We start from the raw sequence: 17,559 nt of genomic DNA, 5'->3' as shown, positions 1-17,559 counted from the left end.
CTCGGTGGTAGTTTTATGGCTTTCATGTCATGTTGAAAAGTCATTGTGAATTATCACTTCCAAGCGTTTCGAAGTGGATCATTTCAATTTCCATCCTTCCCCCCCCCTTTCCCCAAATCTTCTCTAGTCCTACACAGGGTGATTCAAAATTCTTAGCACAAACTTTTGATAGGGGTGATAGAACACACCTAAACATTTCCGATTTTGAAATGTGTGATCGATTATGAAGCTTTGAGGAACAAACACTTGACACATTAATGGCACTAATTCTTGCGGCAAAGTTCTGGAATTTCAACTAAGTCGCATGCAAATGCTCAAGAGATGGCCCATAAAAAAGAGTCCAGACAGGAAAGATCATCGGATAGAGGGAGCTTTGAAAAATGGGCGCAATGTGTCCAATCTGTTGGAACAGATGGGGCGGCTCTTGGAAATCCGAGTTGAAAAAGCAAAAAAAGGCTTTGTTGAATTAAAAAATTTGGTTTGGGAGACAAAAATAGGTCTCACACCACAGAGACTTTTTTTTTTCATCCATCCCTTAGAACAGAAATGCAGTATTCAAATAATTCCATTTCCTATGGTGAAAACAGGCTTGCCTCCATCATGCAAGAATCACATGATTTCTCATATGATCAGTGATACACGTTGCTGCAAATCCATCGGGAAAATATATGCTGCATTGCATCAGTTGTGTGAAGTGATGTTATACACGCTATAAAAGCCCCTCAACCCCTCTTTGTTATAACAGTTTGATTTTTTGGATGTGATGTATTGCCCTCGAAAGTTTTCACTAAAAGTGCCTTAGTGAGTCACCTTGAATAATGCAATAAAACTCCTCTTAACAGACACACTTCATATAATGTTGTATTATGTGTACAGGAGAGGGGGGTATTTTTACATTGTGAGAGTTTTTTACATTCCAAAGTTATTAATTGACATTGCAGGTTTTCTGCTTATTCAAATTAGCTTTTTATACCGAAATAATAAAGTGTTTGGGCTTTTTGTGGTTTAAATTAGTGTTTCCCAAGCTTTTTGTTTCATTGCCCCCTTCTTCAGAAGTTTTTTTTTCTCCCATCCCCCCTTCATCGCTAACCCATACAATCCTATGTTATACCCATAGTTTCTACCACCCCCCAGACTATTCAATCACACTCCCCCCCCCCCCGGAGGTGATATTGCCCATGTTGGGAAACACTGGTTTAAATTAATTTTTTCCCCTTCTTTTTTAAACTTCTTTCATTTTTATAAATGATTTTAAAACACAATCAGCATGAGGCTCCACCTGCCCCCCCCCCCTCAAGGAGGCAAGTGGAACCAACGCTCCACTAAGAAATAAAATTAATCTTGAAAAGGGAACACTGAAGAAAATGTTATTAACCAATAAATGATATTTAATACAAATTTTTTTATTCTCTTTTCAGAATTTATTTTACCAAATGATTACTTTGGACGTTTCCTTTTGAATCAAGACAAAAGATGCTAAGACTCGATTCTTTGACAGATTATTCTGATGTCAACTACGTGATACGCCAAGACTTATTCCTGATAAAAAGATAGAAAGTTTCCGAAAATAATCACACTTCGTATCTGAGTTCAGTTGAAACTGTAAACATGTTGGTCGGACTGTCTTCTCCTCCAGAATCTCCAGAGACAAGTTTCAACAGCAAACAGGCTGAAAATTTTCAAAGACGTAAGATAGGAAGCATTCGAGATAATACCAAGCTTTTCAAGATACTCCAGCAATTCGAAAATGCTTGCCAAGAAGAAGACAAGATCTCACAGCATTCTAGGAAGTCATCTATAAGTCAGTCTTCGATAGTCAGTGCTCCGTGCTCATTCACCAACAAGGATAATGTTGAGGAATTCTTCAAACTTGGCTCGACTGTGAAAAACAAATCTCTGGTCACTCCAAATCATGGAAGAAGGTTTTCTGATGGTGATACTATTGAAAATAATCAGCCTGTTGTTAGTAAAGTGAAAGGCACACTTTTTAATCGAAATGCAAAAAAAGAAGCCAATGATTCCAATAAAAAGTTCAAAAAACCGGTGAATCCAAGTAAGGACTTAATACCGAAATGTAACCAGAATTCTTTTAATAAGAGCACTGTAACTGAATGCACAAAGAAACCAGATTCATCTCTTCAGAGCTTATTTGCAAAAATACAGGAAAAGTCATTCTGTCGGACAAAGGAATCAGAGATATATCATTGTAGAACAAATGATAAGTCCAACATATCCCGAATTCCAGCAGAGCTTAATTCATCAATGTCAAAGGGAAAAAGTGAACACAAAGGAACTGAAGATTTTATTTCCCCACCACCACCGATTCCAAAACGTGGACTTTCACTGCCAGTTTCTCCAGTCATTAAGAGTTCTGCCACTCCAGAAGAATCGAAGTCAAATTTAACAGCACCCCAGGTAGTACGTACGCCAGCTTCGCCTCGGAATGTCATCAAGCAAGATAGTGTGAAGAAAGCAATTCAAATATATGAAGGTTTGTCTACGACACCGAAATCCCAGCGCAAGAGGAGCAGCTACCCAAGAGTGGTGATGAAGAAAGAGGTTAATGTCGATACCAGAGGAGCAAGAGTTGTTGTCACCCGTAAACTTTCAAAGAAGAACAGTTTCAGGCAGTTGAAAAGTCAAAACAATGTCAAAGACGACTGCAGAAAAGTCAGTAACAATCCAAAAAGTGAATTTCAGGATATTTGTTATTCCAAACATTCTAAAGAGGATAGTGGCGTCGGTTTCAGTGATACCGAAGACAGCAGGACACCTCAAGGGATATATCAGACTCTCTGCGGAATGACTCCGACTGGTGATCAGTGTGATACGTATGACAGGCTGAATAGGATTCATGACATGGTCAATAGGATCCACAAAGGACAGTTGTCAAGTTGTGCTGCTTGTAGAGCTATACCAACAGGATCCGTCCAGTCACCCCCTACATCAGGGCCATCATCCCTGCTGCATATCAAATGCAACGAGATGGCGCCACATCACCACCCTCCATGTATCTGCTTCTCCTGTCAACATTCAGTTTTCAGCTGCTCCCAGAACACTCTCTCGAGTAATCACTCATTTGAATCTGCACTACAGAGTATGTCTTTAAACGATGATGAGAGCCTTTATTATAACATGTGCTGCCTTGGTGGACTGACACATAACAGTTGGAGGCAGTCGAGGAGAAGACCTGTTTGTGAACAAAATGGTAGGGTGTGCGTGGTGAACTGTGATATGGAGAAACGGAACAATTCAGAACTTTATGAGAGATTGTTTGACTGGAATACGTGCAGTACAAAAAAAGCTCCTGCTGTGCAGGTATCGAAACATTTCTCTGGTAAGTGCCAATTCAACTCAAATAACCATTTCTCAACAACTCTTATGAACAGGGCCATAACTAGGCTGGGGAAACTAGGCTCTGCCCCTGGGCCCCAAGCCAAATAGGGGGCCTCACAAAAGTTGTCATTTGTTGTGTATAATAATTACCCTTTCAAGAGAAGCCCCCTCCCCCAAGGAAAAGTCTGCCCCTGGGTCCCACGAAGGCACACTACGGCCCTGCTTCTTCTAAAACTAATATTATTCAAGCACTCATGAAACTAATAATCCAATGTAAACATATTCATTTTTTGAATATGTTTACATTGGATGAATGCAGGTGTCGAGGAGATATGATCGAAGTGTTCAAAATTTTCAATGGGATGGATAGGATGGACCATGAACTTTTAGTACACCGCCAATCGACTGCTTCTACAAGGGGACACCAGTATCGATTGGTGAGGGACAATGCAAGGTTGTGGTGTCACAGGGAATTTTTCTCTAATAGGGTTGTTAATGAATGGAATAGCTTACCCCCGGAGGTAGTAAATTGTAACACAATTGACACGTTTAAAAAGAAATACGATAAACAGGTTGGTGTAAATCGAGAAGCTATCCATTTTTAGAATAAGACAACCATAAGTATTCTTTATGGGCGTTGTATAATATTTTATCGTGTGTATATATTGTTTATAATTTGTGTTAATTGCATTTTTAATTGGGTTGCTGTATTTTTGAAATATATGACATCCATATTTTAATGGGCATCTTTTTATCAGCCACCTCGTTGGGCATTTTGCCTGTTGTGGCGTTGTATTTGTATTTGTATAATATTATTCAACCACTCATGAAACTAATATTATTCAACCACTCATGAAACTAATATTATTCAACCACTCATGTTTTTTTTAACAAAACTGTCTAACATTAAATCTGTGGAAGAATAAAAGGTATAAATTATTAAGCAACATGGTTAACAACTTGCAAGTCTCTCAGTTACCATTAATAAGTTGTCATGCACATCAGAAACACATCATTATAAATGAATCCATCAATTGCGCAAGAAACTACAATTTTATTAATATAGAATATGCTTTTCATTTAGTTGGTGATGAATAGCCCTTTGGTTGCACATAGAATGAATTGAAATACCAGCAACACATATGTAGTACTGAGTTGCCACCAGAAGACATTTACTTTGAGATTGGGGGAGGGGCCTCATTAATAAAAGCACTTTCTACAAGAAAAATGTTAATCCATGAAGTTAATTCGGGTTCAGTGACCGACCTCTCATGCCACATAAACACAGATATTGGTGTTCGTATTTCTTGCTTATAGTTCGTTTTTGTTAACTTATTCACTAATGCTGAATTAAATTTGAGAGATTAGGTGAAAAAAAAATAATCATTCCTAATGATTAACAAGATTTGTTTTAATCAATAAACAGCCAGTTTAATTCTAAATTCAAAAATCATGATTTTTTTCATACCCTAAAATAATATATTCAACAGCACATTTGAAACAAACATTATTCAAGAACTTATTCAACAATTATTGTTAAAAACGGGCATTATTCAAAAACTCATCATATTGCTATTCACCAACTCATTAAACATTAGCATTCTTCCACAACTTTTATTGAATGACCAGGTCTTTGTGTGACTCACTCCGAACAAAAATTATTCCTTGCATATTATTCAACAATTTATTGCAAAAAACAAACATTAAACAACAGAAACGTTCATCTGCAATGAATTGTTGGATACGGACAAACATTAATCAACGACTTTTATTGAGCAAAAAATTATTCAACAATTCATTATAAACAAATGTATTGTCTGTTTTGAAATAAATTCATATTTTTCTGATTGATCTGAATTATGGAAAAATAGATTTATTTTATTGTTATTATTTTTCATATCCTAACCAATAAATTATTCAACTGAAGAACAACAAGAACTCTCCAAGATGTTTCACCAGTCATGGTCTTTCATTTTCTGCAGTTTTGAGGCGGGTCATCTTCAAAGGTGAAAACTACTGCTGAGCGCAGACAAGGTCACAATGCTCATTGCCAACTTTTTTTACTCCTGCTCACTACTACTAAACCACACATGCACCTCATCCATATTCCTCTGGGGAAGTTCTAATGGATTGGTACATGTTGGAATGTGTGCTCCCATGTTATGAACCTAACGTAAAGTTGTTTCTGTGTAATGGTTGTTATGTGTAGTGTGCTGTCATCTGTCATCAATTTTTCAAACTATGAGGGAAGTGTACTTATCCTTATAGGCCTGTTGTTCTCTGTGGCGAGACTTTTTAAAGGGGAGATTGAAAAAAGTTGACAAAGAGAGCACCTTGTCTACATTTCACAGTAATTTACACCTTTGAAGATGGTGGCACAGCTGCAGGTGAAACCTCAGAAATTAATAGGAGACCAATAAATTCTAGTTGTTTTTCATATTTGTGTGCGTAAAAAAAATTAATCTTTTCAATATAAATCCTTTTTTTTTTAATTTGCTGAAAAATTTATGAGTCTATGTAATCATTATTTATTATAGAACATGTTCTTCAGTGGAAAATGGCAGGAGAATATTTAAAATAAGAGTGTGTGAAATGCATTACTATAAAGGCAGGTACAGTAGACTGGCTAATCCGGCACATCAGACCAGGGTGTGCCAACTTACTGGAAGTTAGTTGAAAATCCCATTGAAATAATTTCAACTTCTGCACATATACATGCAGTGTGGCATGTTTTTTTCTTCTACACTGAAATGAAAAACTTTGGATTACTGGACAAGCCGGACCAGCTCACGGCCGGATTATCGAGAGTCTACTGTAGTTTCATTATTATCACATTGTCTCTAATCTTCTCTTTGAAACTCTTTTTTTATAGACTTTTGTACTTATATTGTTCATGCTAAAAAAAAAAATTCTTCTTGACTAAAATCATAATTCGTGCATTGCATTTTTCTTCAACCATTCCAAAAGTAGTTCCCCCCCCCCTCCCCTCGTGACTTTTTCATAATGACATAAGAAGCATGCACAGTATGAAGTACATTAGACCCTCGATATTCTGGCCATGAGCTAGTCTGACACATCCAGCAATCCAACATTTTTAGGCAAGGGTTTTCTTCTAATATAGAAGAGGAAATATATATCACTGCATGTCTGTTCACAGAAGTTTATAATGTATGAATGGACCTTTTCAACTAATCCTGCGATTTTGATAATCCGGCACACCCTAGTCTAATAATATTCCAAATTAGCAAAAGTCTACTGCATAATAGCAGTACCATTCTTATCAACATTAATTATCTCTTTTTCCTTTCTTTAGATGACAGTGATGAAGGTTGGGTGGACATCACAGATTCCGAAGACGAGAAAGCCATTTGGTTGCAGGAAAGGTAAGATTATAAATAAAGTCTGTTTTTTTTGTTGTAGCATCTTGTTGATTTGTTTTGATTCAATGTTCATCAAGTTCTTCAATAATTTAAACTTTTGTTCTCCTTAGGTCTTTGCCTGTTAATGACACATTGACGAGAAATGCTTCAGATGCATCTTCAAAAACTTTGGTACCTGAAGAAAATGGAGATGAAGGCCAGAACGCTTCGTATGATCCTAAACAGGCTGTCGGACTCTACTCCAAAGTATGTGATTTATCTGTACAATATCACTCACAGTCAGTCCCGCTTAAATCAATATCAACATAATATTCAAAATTAAGCAAGAACAATTAGTTTGCAGTTTCATACTGTAGTATAAATTTTATATTAAAAATATATATACTGTAATCATGTTATCGAAGCAGAAATGTATCAGAGAAGAATGAATCTTAAACATCAGATTTTATGTTTAATATATTCATAACATGACAATATCAGCACCAAAAAAAAAAAGACAGCTAGAATATACAGCGTGATATGTGAAAGAAAACCTCAGTGCTGAAAGAAAAAATCTGCTGAAAATTTCAAATTGAAACTAATACTATGTTATCATATGTTTTTATATTTTCAGAGTTTTCATAATATCTTTGGCAATTTCGTCTGTTTTTTGCCTGATCATTGGGAGCTTGATTCATACATTTTTAGCTTTTTCAGCATAAAACCATTGCAATAGAAATTAGTCGACACCGTCAAAATTAGATTTCCTGTTCCATTTTCTCATCAAGTTTCTGTTCTTTCGCAAATTTTCTGTAATTTCATCCGCACTTTTTGTGATGCTTGATGCCTGGGCTTGAGAAATTCTGTGCTCTTTGGGAATTTGACAGTTTCCGTTTTTTTTATTAGTAGTAGTATTTGCATTCAAAACTTTCAGTCTGATTCACAAATTCTTTCTTTTAGCATATTTTTTTTTTCTAATTTTAAGCTGGAAGCCATGGCATCTGTGAAGATTAATTAGAATTTCTCTTTTATTTGAAAAGTTAGCGCCCTCTATGGGCTATGCAAAGAACAAGAAAATAAAGTGAGATAATTAAATGTACTGAAGATAACTTTGACATTACAGAGTACCAATTCTGAAATTTTCATAAATTTGAACTGTTCAAATTTTTTACTTAATTTCTGAATGCTTCACTCGATAAATTTTCTTCACATAGTGGTTGATATGTATTTACAATTGTCATATGAGTTCCAATATTTGATTAAGCGCAGAAAAGTTTTAGAAATTATCACATTAAACAGGGAACTTTTACATTGTCTCCATGGGAGAAATTTTGGTTTCAGAGAATTTTATCAGTAGAAGTGGGGTATCAGATTGTTCTTTACTCGGTTAAGTGGGGCCAACTATATTTCAATGGAAAGAATCATAGCATTAATGTTTATATGTAGATTTTATGTGATATCTAATATGATTGAATGATGTACCGAAAACATATTACAGCTGATTTTGCTTATCACTTTTTCTTTTCCTTTTTAGCTGGGGCCTGAAAATATGTCAAGAGCTACTTCCTCTGAGCATTTATATGAAACCATCGCAGACTTAGAAGCTCAAAATTGCAATGATACCAATAATGAAATCATTGATGCCCTACAAGCAAAAGCTGATGCATGCGGTGACAATGATCCAGACAGTGGAGAATGGTCCACAGAAAGTTCGTCTCCCACGCCTATTGAACAAGAAAACTCTCCAGTGGAAGAAAAACCTTCTCCTACTCTGTCAGAGATGCCAGTGTCTCGTTTCTCTGTTGGCTCTGAAACTAGTCCATTAGAATCAAGTTCTAAGAAACATTTCAGGCTTCCTTTAGGGAAAAAGAATCAGGCACCGAAGAAAAAGATGTCGAAATTCTTTGTACCATGGTTGGTGTCAAACACAGAGTATGTCGCATCAAGAAGTCCTAAACCAAGTGTCAAAAAGCAGAACAGTAGAACTATAAAAGTTGACAACAGTCCTAAGGCTGCCAAAACTTTCACGAAAAGCAAGAGAAGTCAATCAATCCCTTCTTGCGTGAATGGAACTTCCTTGTCTTGTACAAAGATATTCTCATCTACAGAGATTCTCGATAGGTGTAAAAGTGATATGAAAGAACTTGGTGAGTACTTTTTTTTGGTCTTGAAGAATTCTGCTTATAGTGTTCCCACTTAGTAAGGCTAATAATTTTTGTAGTCCTAACTCGCATTAATACTTTACCGAGATTTCCCGCTTACAACATTTTTTCATGACAGTTTTCTGAAAAACATTACTAGCAGGATCCACTGTATTGTGAACCGATTTTGTTAGGAGAGAAAATGCTTGGCACTTATGAAATTTTGCTGGCACTTGAGTTTTTTTTTTTTTTTTTGATTTGTCAATCCCTGTTTTAGTCGCTTACTTAATAGTATCATTTTTTTGCTGAAGTTGTAAGCATAATAAATCATGCAGAACTGTGAGATGCAAATTTTTAATTATCTCTGAAAGGTAATCATTTGATGTGGATTTATGGCACATAGCTTAAAGCATTTCAATCCACTTCTTACCTCAGCTAAATGTTGAGTGTCTTGCAAACCAGAGTAAAATTTTTTTAAACCAACTAGTTGCTGTGCTGTATTCACACACACAACTGCATCTCTACTTCTCGCAAAGCTAACATTTCTGGTAGCTTCAGCTTTATTCAAACTTCCAAACATATTTTCAAATGTCACATGGAACCAAGCCATGAGCAATGTATCGGTGCTGCTTTTTCCAGAGATAAATTTGCTGATGTTGATTTGCTTTGGTCAGATGACACACACCCTACAAACTATACTTGTACACAAATACAGTGATACCTCGGCTAACGAACACCTCGACTTATGAATTTTTTAGCTAAGGAAGGTTTTTTTTCCTTGATTTTTCTGCCTTGGCTGATGAATATTTTCATTAATATGAATTCCCAAGCTGACATAAAACAGCAGCGTAGCGTAATGCGCTGAATTTTTTGCACCAATCATCATCAGAATTACACTATCAGTTTTTTTACTTTCATTTCATTTTTTCACTGAAGAAGGGGGCTATAGTAGCCCCGAAAAAGTTGGCTGGCATTCTTTTCCATATATTTTAGTGAACATCGTTGAATTTTTGCATTCTACATTGCTAAAAAGGTAATTCCATGATATCAGAATTACTGTCCACTAGAGCCCAATTAACTCATGTACACCTTAGCATCTTTTTCCAGATGCACCTACACTTCTCTTTCTGAAATTCTTTGAACCATTTCATGTGAAGTGAAAGATTCAGCTACTAGAAAATGCACTGGAAAAAAGTATAGCTAGAGGTTTCAGAGCATGCGTTCTTTCAGTGTTATGCATTACACAGAAACAGGCTTCTTGTTAGGTTCACAACTCGTACACGCACATTCCAACATGTACCAATTTGTTAGAAGTTCCACAGAGGAATATGGACGAGGTGCATGCAGACCTGCCAATTCTCCCAATTTAGGCGGGAGACTCCGGATTTTTCATCCTTCCTCCCGCTCTCTGGATTTGTTAAAATTTCTCCGGATTTTGGCGGAAAATTAGATTTTACGCGAACTTTCACATAGTTGTGGCGTAAATGATTACCGTCGTCGTTAAGGAAAACACCCATAGAGGACAGCTGTAAAAAAAGTCTCTCTGACCGCATTTAAGCAACTGGCAAAGACTTTGTTTTCGGCAATCATTTATCAGGGGCATGACCTTGGTTGTCGAAATTCCTGTATAATTGTTATTGTATTCCATTAACATCCGTGCGGTCAGTGATGGTAACTCATGGGAAATTTCCCATATTCGTGGGAAAAATTAACCAAATTTGCCCAAGGGGAAAATTTTGTAGCATTTGTGGGAAATTTTGCCAGTTCATCGAACAAAAGAATTTTTTGAAAAAAATAGAAATAAATGCAGTGCAACACTTTTCTATTGTAAAATACTTGATTACATACCTTTCCCGCTAGATGGCAGCCCGTTTTTCGGAATGCGTGGGAGAAATTTAGTCAAAAGGGAAATTTTGCTGGAAGAGGTTACCATCACTGCGTGCGGTAAACACGTTTTTTCGTCCGCAGCTTTGTAATTTGAATTTTTTTAAATCGTTTCTTCTGATTAAATATCTTCAGAAAGAAAATATAAAACTTTAAGCTATATACAGCTAAATATGAAGCTTTTAAGAATTCATATACCCAAAATTATCAATCACTGATAGCATCCCCGAAAGGAAACACTTATAATTTATGAACATTATGTAGATGTGATTTCTCTATTCCGCATGGAAAGACTGACATGGAATTATATTCTTCTCAGGGGCAATGCAGAACCTGCCTTGGGGGGGGGGGAAGAATGTAACTTTTTCTTAATTTATTTTTTAAAAAAAAATCCGATTTTTTTTTTTTTTTTTTTATGAACTTTTTTTTGATCGAGTCTATGAGTGTCGGGGGGGGGGGTATCCCCCTCGGGAGAATCTCTGGATTTCAAAAGTTGGCACGTCTGTGCATGTATGATTTAGTAGTAGTAGTAGTTCCTTTAGGGCAAGATACTTAGCATCAAGCTGAACAGTCTGGGCATTCTAAGAGATTATATTTTTCATCCACATGTATCAGACACAGAAATGAGTTGACCAAATCACAAATGGACACCTACAAACCCAACTGGGTTGTGCCAACACAAGCTTTAGTAGACTAAAGCTGGTGTTGTTTGTGTACATTATAGAAAATAAAGAGATGTTCAGCATCACACACCCTCCTGTAGATTCTCGTTTACCCAATTTTGAAGCTATTCATCTTAGCCTTCAATCAGTTTTTGTCTTTTTTATGACATTCCTTGGTGTTTTAAAAAAACTTATCTTTAAAGGACAGAAGCTGTATTGAATCAAACAATTTTCCATAGAAACCTAAGGGAAATCACTTTTCAGCTTATGAAGATTTTGGCTAACAAATGTGATTCTAACACAAATTATTTTCATTAGCCGAGGTATCACTGTGTAGCAAAACATTTGTGTTAACTCAATATTTTAATGCAAATTATATGCAATATAAACAGATATTTGTCAAATCTTATGTGTTTGTCTTGTGTTTCAGATGGAGCTGGTCCATCCGCTGATTGCCCAGAGAGCTCTATGAGTTTGAGTCTCAGCTCCATCAGTTCTTTATCTGTAAGGTAATGGAATACTATCAAAATTTACACATAAGAAAACATAGCATGTGGTGTTACCACTATAGGCGAACGCAGGATTTTCTCGGGAGGCCCAATATTATTTTTTATATGTTTTTTCTGCAAAATAACACTATAACCTTGGGTCAAAGGGGTGGGGGCATAATTCCAAAACCCCCTTTTGAGTACACCAATTGTTACCACATTAGATATTATGTAGATGTTAGGCATTCTAAGCACAGATTCATTGCCTCACACACTGTAATTATATGTCTAAAAAATATTGCTGTTTATGAAAATATTAAAGACTTTTTTTCTTCTACTTTAAATTTAGTCAAGGATCGTTAGCATCCTCAACATATCTGAGACCAGACCAGCTCAACATTGCACCTGCAGCAAAACAAAGACCCTCATTACCAGGTGATGCCATAGATGTTTCTGTGGAGAGAGTGTTCAAGCGCTGCCCATCTGGAGAAAGTATGCACAGCTACATTGTGTTCAGGCCTGTCAAAGAAGAGGTGTGCTTACCATTTTTCTACTCGACGGCGCATATAATTTCAATGTGTTTCAGTGATTGTACATGATAAAAAATAACATATCGGAAACAGGAAAATATTTGGGACCTGTCATACTGGTTGTTATAATGGAATGGTCATTTTAATGCACATCAGCATTATGATGCTCACAGGACCAGGGGTGTATTAGAAAATCAGAATGATCAGATAAATATTCCACATTGATGATACTATGGGAAGTCATATTGTCATTAGTTTTACACACATCCAGTCACAAGTATAAACACTATAAATAAAATACAGTTGACCCTTGTTATAGCAAAATTGTTTAAAACAAACCGCTGGATATAACGGAGTGAAATTTTTATCGATCCTCATTCCCATATGATGATAGATCTTTGATTCAATTGGATATAGCAAACATCAAAATAATAGGGTAAACATTTTCTATTCCTTAAAGTTCGCTATAATCAATAGTGGTTTGATCATGAACAACTATACTAGCATTAATAAAATATTAAAAGTGAAAATAAAATGAAATTACAGTTGAACCCTGCTGTGACAAACTAAAAAGGACTGAAGATTAGGTTCTCCATATCCAGAGGTTCACTAACTCTGTTCTAATATGAGAAAGTGCTTGTGGGATGAGGCTGAAATTTTCTTTTGTGACATCTGTTGATCCATTAAAAGCTTCATTTACTATTGTGGGGGTTTCTCTGCAACACCAATTCAGAAAAAGATCTGTAATAATGAATTATTTTTTGAGTAATTTCTCAGATATAATATTTTGTTAATTATTCTTTAGTTTTACTCACCAGTGTAGTAGGAAGTGTGTGTTAGATAATTGAGAGTAATAGTCGAGTCTATTGTAGCTTAAAATTAAGTATAATGAGTCCTTTTTAAGAAGTTTTTCCTTGTAAGAGTTCCTTCCAGAGTCCTGATCTTTTCTTCCTATATCAGAAAATTTCTCATTTTTCAAAACTCAGAAGGAGTTTTCTTACTTAAACCCATTAACGACAACTTTGATTTTTTGAAAGAAAAAACACCGAGTGGGAACCACTCCCACCATTTATTAGCAAAGAAAAAAATTTAAATTTCAAATGGAAATTTTTCTTACCAACTGGCGTTAATGGGTTATGTTTTCATTGTATGATCCCGATGACAAAATCTTAGTGCAATCCTCAGTATACATGTTACTGCGAAAAACTGTAATTGGCCAATTTTGTTGTCAATTGACTCAGCCAGTTTTCAAATTTTTGGCTTTGGCCAACCAGTTGTCAAAGTGGCCAAAGATCCCTGAATTCTGATAATAAAGCACATGATTTGGAGTCATTGGCATATTTTCCCATGATAATTATGTCCACGTTAGCTATGGAAACCCATCAAACCGCAGTCACAATTCTGTAATTTTTTTTTTCTCCAAAATTTGACAGAAAAAACTGTTTGTATAATTTATCTTTTTTCTCTCATCACATGGAGCTAATCTACTACATATATATCCATGTATCACATGTCGGAAATGAAAAATTTTTTTTTTTTCATTTCCAACCACCACCGGAAATGAAAAGGTAGGAAATTTAGGCCTTAAGGTAGGATCTCTGGCCAATCTCAAATCGTTTCTGCAAATCAGATTTTGGCAGTAACATTACATTTCCGAAAGCTGTCTCATATTTTATATGCTTAATTTTTATCCTTCCAGTCAGATTGTCAAATTAATATCATTCAAAACTTTTAAGATCTAAATGATTTTATCACAGATGGTATTTCATCCTCAGGCCACCTATCTAAAAACCTTTGCTAATCATTACGAATGCTTATTTTTTTAATTTTTTTTTTTGCAAGCTGTTTTATTTAAACATACTGCATCGTGAAAATGTTAGAAAGAAATGAATTTGAAACACATGTTCACAGGATGTTCCTCTGTACCAATTTTACGAGAGAAACATGAAAGAAAGAGTTGCTTTGTGCCGAAGTCCAGATGGCATTTCATCTCCTGTGATGTTATCTCCCAGCGTTGACATTGGTGCCAACTATGACTGCAGCAGCCATAGAAAAGCAACACCCCTGAGACCCCAGCTTTCTGTTGTCGAGCAACTGAGCTTGGATGCCAAGGACATCAAATAATTTGGTGCCTACCTAGCCATTTTACATCAGCACATCAAGCTTTGGCCAGGGATCTCTGGCCAATCTCAAATCGTTTCTGCAAATCAGATTTTGGCAGTAACATTACATTTCCGAAAGCTGTCTCATATTTTATATGCTTAATTTTTATCCTTCCAGTCAGATTGTCAAATTAATATCATTCAAAACTTTTAAGATCTAAATGATTTTATCACAGATGGTATTTCATCCTCAGGCCACCTATCTAAAAACCTTTGCTAATCATTACGAATGCTTATTTTTTTAATTTTTTTTTTTGCAAGCTGTTTTATTTAAACATACTGCATCGTGAAAATGTTAGAAAGAAATGAATTTGAAACACATGTTCACAGGATGTTCCTCTGTACCAATTTTACGAGAGAAACATGAAAGAAAGAGTTGCTTTGTGCCGAAGTCCAGATGGCATTTCATCTCCTGTGATGTTATCTCCCAGCGTTGACATTGGTGCCAACTATGACTGCAGCAGCCATAGAAAAGCAACACCCCTGAGACCCCAGCTTTCTGTTGTCGAGCAACTGAGCTTGGATGCCAAGGACATCAAAATGCTGTGGTGTGAACTTCCGGAAGTGAGTTTTTTTTAATGCATTTATTAGGGTACATTTAAGAGACAAAATACAAGGGAAAGTAATAAATAGAGCCATGACTAACCTGCAGAGAACAGATTAATCATGGAACTTAGAACTCTTCGTTGTGCATGGTAACTCACTATGATGTGTCATTATCATTTCCTGAGATCGTTGAATCTTCTCTTCCAATGGTTGAGAGGTGATAGGCTTTTGCTCCTTTTTTATGTGTTGTGCTTCTAGTAGTTGTAATAGATTATATTATGTCTAGTTATATTGTAACATTTTCAAACTTCTATAATAACACATTTTTACTCGATAGAGCACTCTTTCCATGATCTTATATATAAATGTGAATGTATGTATGTATGTTCTTTACACAAATCTACAGTTTTAGACCGATCGTCGCCAGATTTTGCATATATACCAAACAGGTCCGGGATTGAACCATAGGCTACTTTAAAAGTTCGTCAGAGCTGGGCAAATGCCCGAAATGGGCGAAAAACTGTCGGGCAACAATAGTTTTGGGGCCTCAACAATTACTTTCGGAACGTTTACTTTGGTTACCGTGGTTTCCAACAATGCATTTCAGACGTGAATATATGCCTTTACAATGGTTTGTCACACCTTTAATTCTGTTATTATAACAGTTTATTTCTTTATAACGGTTTGTCACTTTCCCAATCCTCCCAGTAATTGAAGAAAACCCGGGAAGTGCCGGGTATTTCTGCTAGCCTATATACAGGGTGTCCTGTAAGTACTAATGTGGCCTTTATCTCATCAACCACTCATCGTAAAGTTATAGTTTCAATTTAAAAAATGCTTTAAAGGCGTTTGAATATTATTCGCTGCACAAGCTGGACGTATGACGTCGCTAACAACAGAGAACAACAACTACGACGACAAAACTGGGAATAAAAATGTTCAACGCCAACTGATGAACTCAATGCTTGCCTCAAATCATCAACACTCTGGCACGAAGTTAAAAAATTATCATTATCCACCAACATGCGAGTTCAACTGCAAAATGACTCAGCACTGCTATCATTTTCACATCAGTTGACCAACCAGTAGACCCAAGCACTGGACCGATTACGTTTCCAAATGGATTTTGCAGTTGTTAAACTCAAGAATTTGCAGACAAAGTCTTCCCAAACATTCAACAAAATGACCAAAACCATGAGTGGCTTTCTGAGAGCGATTCTGGCACCGAAAAATGACAGTGTGAACAAGATCAACGAAAAAATCCTAAAAATTATTCCAGGAGACTCCACATCTTACAAATCGGTTGACACTGTCACAGACACAGCGCAGACATTTAGTTCTGTATCCTGAAGAATTTCTGAACTCCTTTGGATATTCCGGGTGTGCCACCACACAATTTGACCCTCAAAGTCGGAGCACCTATAATGCTTTTAAGAAATTTGGACACACCGAGACTCTGCGTGAAGAAATTGCACAATTGCATCATTGAAGCAACGATTCTAACTGGATGTGACAAAGAAAAAGAAGTCTTCATTCCACGTATCCCAATTATCACTGAAGAAATGCCATTCACTTTCAAGCGATTACAGTTCCCGATTCGTTTAGCTTTTGCCATGACAATCAACAAAGCACAAGGCCAGTCGTTAGCAGTGGCCGGTATCAACTTACTTGAGCCCTGTTTTTCACACGGACACCTTTTCGTCACCTGTTCGTTTGTTGGTAATAGCAAAAATTTGTACATCTACACAACAGATGGAAAAAAGAAAAATATTGTGTATCCACAAGCGATTGCCTGAAGATTTTAATTAAAATATTTAAAAATGAAAGTAATTTTTTTTTACTTGATGCAGAAATTTTTTTGATTAAGAAATAATTAATAAGCTATACATATATAAATTTTTTACGGGGTTGGCAACGTCGCAGGGTATCAGCTAGTGTAATTATAAGCCTCTGGTGAATTTCAGCCTCTGGCACAGCTTCTGAGTGGAGAAATCGAATCACTGCTGTCTGTTCCAGGGCTACAATTAGAGGGGAAACAAAGGGGCAACTGTCCTGGGCAGCAAATTTCAGAAGAGAACGAAAACACTGCTATGAAGTCCTCAAATTTTACAGTGGGGGAGGGGGGGTTGAAAAATCTTGTTTGTTTCTCCCCCACAAAAATTCTAGTTACAGCTCTGCTTTGTTCCTCAGTACACACCAGTACTGTCTTAATGCATGGCTTGGGGGCTTCAATTGCAGAGGGGTCCCATGATAATAAGATCTGATTGAAATTTTTGAGAGTAAGCATGTAAGGTGATATGCAGATGTTTCTAACTTGGTAGGAGGGGGTAACTCAGTAAAATGACTTTGCCCGGGAGCCCGTGATACTCTTTAGATAGCCCAATTGTACACTGTTATATTGAAACAGTAGCAAGAAAATTGATGCTATCAAAGTCAAGCTTTCCTAACATG

At 36.3% G+C, this 17,559-nt stretch overlaps 1 protein-coding gene across 1 annotated transcript in view; it reads left to right on the top strand.

The window, feature by feature from the left end:
- The window catches only part of LOC149084740 (uncharacterized), a 67,738-nt gene that overhangs the window by 38,088 nt on the left and 12,091 nt on the right, over window positions 1–17,559 (top strand). The window contains exons 2-8 of the mRNA XM_089235174.1: window positions 1,419–3,337; window positions 6,650–6,719; window positions 6,827–6,962; window positions 8,230–8,842; window positions 11,813–11,891; window positions 12,220–12,403; window positions 14,893–15,126. Of these exons, the coding sequence (XP_089091300.1) occupies window positions 1,609–3,337; window positions 6,650–6,719; window positions 6,827–6,962; window positions 8,230–8,842; window positions 11,813–11,891; window positions 12,220–12,403; window positions 14,893–15,126 (3,045 nt within the window). The 5' untranslated portion in view covers window positions 1,419–1,608. The remainder of the gene's footprint in view (window positions 1–1,418; window positions 3,338–6,649; window positions 6,720–6,826; window positions 6,963–8,229; window positions 8,843–11,812; window positions 11,892–12,219; window positions 12,404–14,892; window positions 15,127–17,559) is intronic.

The sequence above is a fragment of the Pholcus phalangioides genome, unplaced genomic scaffold, assembly GCF_987345545.1.
Source record: "Pholcus phalangioides strain wild (caught in Gottingen) unplaced genomic scaffold, Ppha-v1.0 ptg000008l_1, whole genome shotgun sequence".
In the NCBI taxonomy this organism is placed as follows: Eukaryota; Metazoa; Arthropoda; class Arachnida; order Araneae; family Pholcidae; genus Pholcus; species Pholcus phalangioides.
This window is presented reverse-complemented; position numbering and strand designations above follow the sequence as displayed.